The 4986-nt window shown below is 31.9% G+C and overlaps 1 protein-coding gene across 1 annotated transcript in view; it reads right to left on the bottom strand.

Annotated features, from left to right (window-relative positions):
* LOC106464305 (translocon-associated protein subunit gamma-like) overlaps window positions 1–4074 on the bottom strand; it is a 16222-nt gene extending 12148 nt beyond the window's left edge. Inside the window, exons 1-3 of the mRNA XM_013924435.2 lie at window positions 3864–4074; window positions 1093–1219; window positions 810–902 (exon numbers count right to left, since the gene is read on the bottom strand). Of these exons, the coding sequence (XP_013779889.1) occupies window positions 810–902; window positions 1093–1219; window positions 3864–3999 (356 nt within the window). The 5' untranslated portion in view covers window positions 4000–4074. The remainder of the gene's footprint in view (window positions 1–809; window positions 903–1092; window positions 1220–3863) is intronic.
* Between the last annotated feature and the right edge of the window lie 912 nt (window positions 4075–4986).

Genomic DNA, 4986 nt, shown 5'->3' with positions numbered 1-4986 from the left:
ACTAACAAGCCAATACCATACTGTGTGACACACTAACAAGCCAATACCATACTGTGTGACACACTAACAAGCAAACTTTGTTAAATGTAAACTATTTTTTTGTCATTAAATCAGTAATCCTATCCTATGTCTAACAGCCAAGTTCTTCAGTGCATAATGTATGAAACTTTTCTGTAGCTCTAGTTTGAAAAAAAAAAGCTTTTAGGCATTATGTGAGCAATCAGTAATAGAGGCCAATAATTTACAGAAGTTTAAGAAGAGAACTGATGATTTCACAAAAATAAAGTTGTATACCTTTTCAAGTGTTAGTGTGAAAATACATCTTTGAAGGAACAAATAAGCCCTTGTTGTCTGTACGTTAACAACCCAATATTTTTGTATTCAAACTGCCAAAATCAAGACAAAGTTTGCAACAACATTCATTTTATGTTACTTTATTAAAAATACCTAATAATTTTGAGGTTTTACTGTCAAACGTTTTTGAAATGAGTTACTTTGCTGAACAAAACATGTATATAATTTTGATTCGTGTTTTCTTTTTTATATGATTATTCGACTTTAAATAAAGGTCTGTGACAACATTTCCTGTCAGTTTTGTTTTGATATTGTTAGACCTTAATTTTTGTTTAAAACTAATAATATGGGTTCATGAAAGATTAGGTTGTGTTACTGAGTTAAACATTTCCAATATTGAAACTTTGTACAGCTGCCCAAAACTTAGAGAATAGAAAGCTAACCAATCATTTATTATGTTAGAAGATATTAAACATGAAAAAAATCAGCAGTAAGTACATTTAATTCTGACACACCTTTCATCTTTTTCTTTTTTTGACATCTTTTTATCATCGGCCAGTTTCCTCATTATCTCTCGAGTTACAGCTTCCTCCCTCTTCAAAGCAACTCTATATAAATAATGAAAAACTACATTTTCAGATGAAACTCAATTAAAAAACGTTTCTTCTCGAGATACAAACTATGCAAGTTACGACTAATGACAGGTTAAACTCTGCAGTGATGTTTCAAAATTTTAACTTCAGTGGGCAAAGAATTTATACATACGCATCATAATCGTAGTATCTTATATTAACTTACTTGTGTTTCAGAACAAACTTCACATTTTTATATGCAAAAGCCACAAGCCAGGTGCTCACAAAGGTTACAACAACAAACAATATGGCTGACTGATAAGGATCCATCTGATGAATCCTCCAAAACAACCCTACAGAAAGTAAGAATTAAAAATACAAAATATAGAAACAACTATACGATGAACATAACACAGTAAAAATATCATGCAGTTGCACAATTCTAAATATTTTTCAAACCTACATATTGCAAACCATTTTAAATGAAAATACACAAACTTAGTTTCTCTGCATTTCACAAATAGGTCATTTTTTTTCAGACAGCTATTCTTATTATCCATTATCACCATAATATAAATTTTTACATATCAAAAAAGCTCTAAAATATTTCATGTTCCACGAATAGTTTTTTTCAATTTGGAATTTCAGCAGAATTATACAGAGGTAATGATTCATTTGGTTTTAATACGGTTATGATATGTTTTGCTGAAACTTGACTGTATCATGATACATTCTGAAAAACTGAGTGACATATGACATTTCTTGAAATGTGTAAGCTAACATAAATAACCCAAGCTATCTTTGGGTTATGAATTAACAGATTTTGGGGATCACTACTCCAGAGGGCAGGAGTTATTTAAACAAGGCACCATAAACAAGATGCAATGACACTATACAACAAATATGGTGGATGATTACAAACTAGTTAATATCCCAGCTGTGGTAAGCCTTTCTTTTTAAATCATGTCAAAATGAACAAACAGTACATTTTTACATATTCTTGATATGTTACTTTACTGTAAGGTACAGTTATTTTAAATACATTTAATCTTCAAAATATATCAGCATTCTTTGTATAAAATGGGGAAAATAAATACAGTAATGTGTATAACATCAAGTCTATTCATCATGTCATCAGATCAGTGGCGATACACAACTTTAGCATTTTATCAGTATTTAATATACTTTTACTACAAATTACAGTTAAATAAGACCGACATAAAAAACACAAAAACTTGCAGATATACATAGCTTTCACTTCTAGAACATTGATTGATGGACAGACACAAGTGAAAACATGACTGAAAAATATTCGAGGTCATGGAAAGAAGGTTCTTTGGTGTTGTAACATACAATTTCATTAATATGAAGACAACCTGGCAGTTACTTTAATAAAAGAAATACCATCATCAACATCTTATGGTATTTTATACTTATTAAGAATCTTAGACATGTTTTACAATAACTTTCAATTGCTTTTTGATTGTAAAGTATGTCTTCAGCTTCTTATCTTCTGAATGTATGGTTCATTGACATTCAGATGATAAAGTATCAAGTGCTTTTTCAAAACAATCAATGAAAATAATCTGGAGTCTACCATGAGTTTTAGAAGTCTGATCCAAACAAAGCCTGCCTTCCGGGCTCTAGTAATCTCTGAATAACCAATGCTTGCCATAAACACTGATTGATACCCAAATCCTGGTTAATGACATCTTCTATGTGAGAGATAAGAAGATGTTTGAGCTTTATGAACCTCTCATTAAATTATCACCATCTGTGAATTAGATATTTAAAGAATATTATTATATGTCTTCAGCAACAATGAGAAGCACACAAATGACAGCCACGTTAACTACTTCTACAATCACCTAGTCTGAAGAAAAACATATTTTGAATGGTCTTAAGAACAGTAAGGAAGCTGGAACTTAGCAAGTATATGGCTTCAAACATTCTGGATTTTACATTCACAGGAATGTCTTTCTTCCTGGAACTTGATGTCAATGAGCATCCCACTTATTAAAAATAACAAAAACTATATATGATGTTGATGAAGAAGTACTGTCCAGTTTGGTTTAACACAGAAGAAGCAAAAGCTGTGGGCAAATAACTGGAAGGTAGGATTGATGACTCAACTTGTCAACTCTAATATGGTGAAAATGTACTCGTGAGTTTTCTCCAATAAGTAAAATAGCTCTGGGTAATCCTTCAGCACTCTAAAACAAGGATAACACACTCATTCTTACAGACTTTACAGCACAAAATCTACAGATCTTGTTATGAACTGAGTTTGAATCTTCTAAAAGATAAGACTGACAAATTCACTTAAAGGGAGATGAGGAGCTTGGGGAGACAGATTATGAAAGTTACAAATAACATCTTTTAATAAACTGACCACATCTGTTTTGATGGATGTCTATAACTTGTAGGTCATAATTATAGAGTCAGGAAACTACAAAATCAGTTATGTAGTAGTCTACACCATGTTAAGTCCAGAGCGCTAACAGTAACATGCAATATTATGTATGACTAGTTACATGCATGCTGACAGCACTCTTCTGAAGACAGACATATACTAATATACAGTATTGTTTGTTAACGGTGAGTGTGTGTTTTAATTAAGGTGTTGAGGATGGCCGTTTATGTTATCCTTACGATGCTTTTATATATTCTTACTAGTGTTACATTAATGATTAAAAACTGCCGTGTCAAACAATTTTTGGCATGTGTGCATTAACGTGTTCGATGAATATTCGTAAAATACGTGCACATTTGGCCAGCAGAGGAAATCAAACGGTTTGGCGTCAATATTACACGTAAAGGCGAATTAATTGCATATAGGCGGCTCCTTTGATGACACCGTCCGCAGAATAGTCGTCAGCGTTTTACCATGTGCTGTTACGCTGTAACGCTAACAGTAAAAATAACTAATAGTAATATCACACTATGAATATTAACAATATCAAAACCTTGAAAATTCAGTACATATCATTTACTCACAAATTGGAATGGCGGACACAATAAATGCATTGCCATAAAACAAAGCCGAAGACTTAGTAGACACATTTCTACTAAAGTCTTGCAATAAAAGTTCCTCTTCCTTAGTCAAAGACTTCTTACTTCCAGCCCCAGCCATCTTTCAGCCGAAAAGAGCACGTGATTGCTGACGTTGCAATGAGTAGGAAAGAAAAGATAGACTCTGGTAGAGTGGAACTAGGAATCTGAGATGAAACAGACAGTCAAATTAATAGCTACGAGGGAAAGAAAGATTATTTATCATAACAACATAATATTTTTAAAATGTAGTATCTTAGACAGTACACGCTAAACAAATATTACAGAAATATTTATATAAATAATATCTGCAATAGGATCTACGTTCAAGGAGTTTTGGATGCTATATATACTTTTGCAACTTATGCTATTGGGTTTTGATCACCACTAACAATTTAATGTCGTAATTTACTTGAGAAAGCTGCGGGTCGTATTGATAAAGTTATGATCGAAAGGTTAAAAAGATAATCCTAAAACACATAGAAAGTTATGAAAGACTTGGCGTCAAGTTTTCTAGTAAATTTGAAGGTAGCTTATAAATTTGAAATAGTTCTGAAGATTGTAGAATTGTTTCAAGATAGTGGTTTCTAGCATGTGAAGTTTGTTTTCGTTTCGGTTATGAACTGGTTCTATAAGTTTATTCTGTATGTTAATATAGCGCAGTTAGCGTAATTTGTATACGTTGCTTTCAAGTTCTACAGTGTGCAAGCTTCTAAGAAACTTTAAGTGGATAAAATGAATTAATTTGTTACTGTTTACACGGGCTGGACTTTGAATTATTGTCACCAAATAATTTTAAATAACCTGCCAACGAATGAAAAAGTTATAACATTGCTGTCAGAAGTGAGATAAAATATAACTCATTATACTTGAAACAGAACCATGAAGGTCAAGTTTTGAGATTCAATAATTACTTGAGATCATGAAATTATTAATTAAGACAAGATCGAAAAGAACAAGACAGAAAGTTATAGGAACTAGACCGAAAATTTAAAGAAGAACACGATAGAAAATTAACAGCAGACAAGGAAGAATGGGACAGAAAATAAGAATAGTGTGATAACAATTT

Source organism: Limulus polyphemus, unplaced genomic scaffold, assembly GCF_000517525.1.
Source record: "Limulus polyphemus unplaced genomic scaffold, Limulus_polyphemus-2.1.2 Scaffold1615, whole genome shotgun sequence".
NCBI lineage: Eukaryota > Metazoa > Arthropoda > Merostomata > Xiphosura > Limulidae > Limulus > Limulus polyphemus.
Note: the sequence above shows the minus strand (reverse complement) of the source record. Positions and strands in the feature narration are given on the sequence as shown.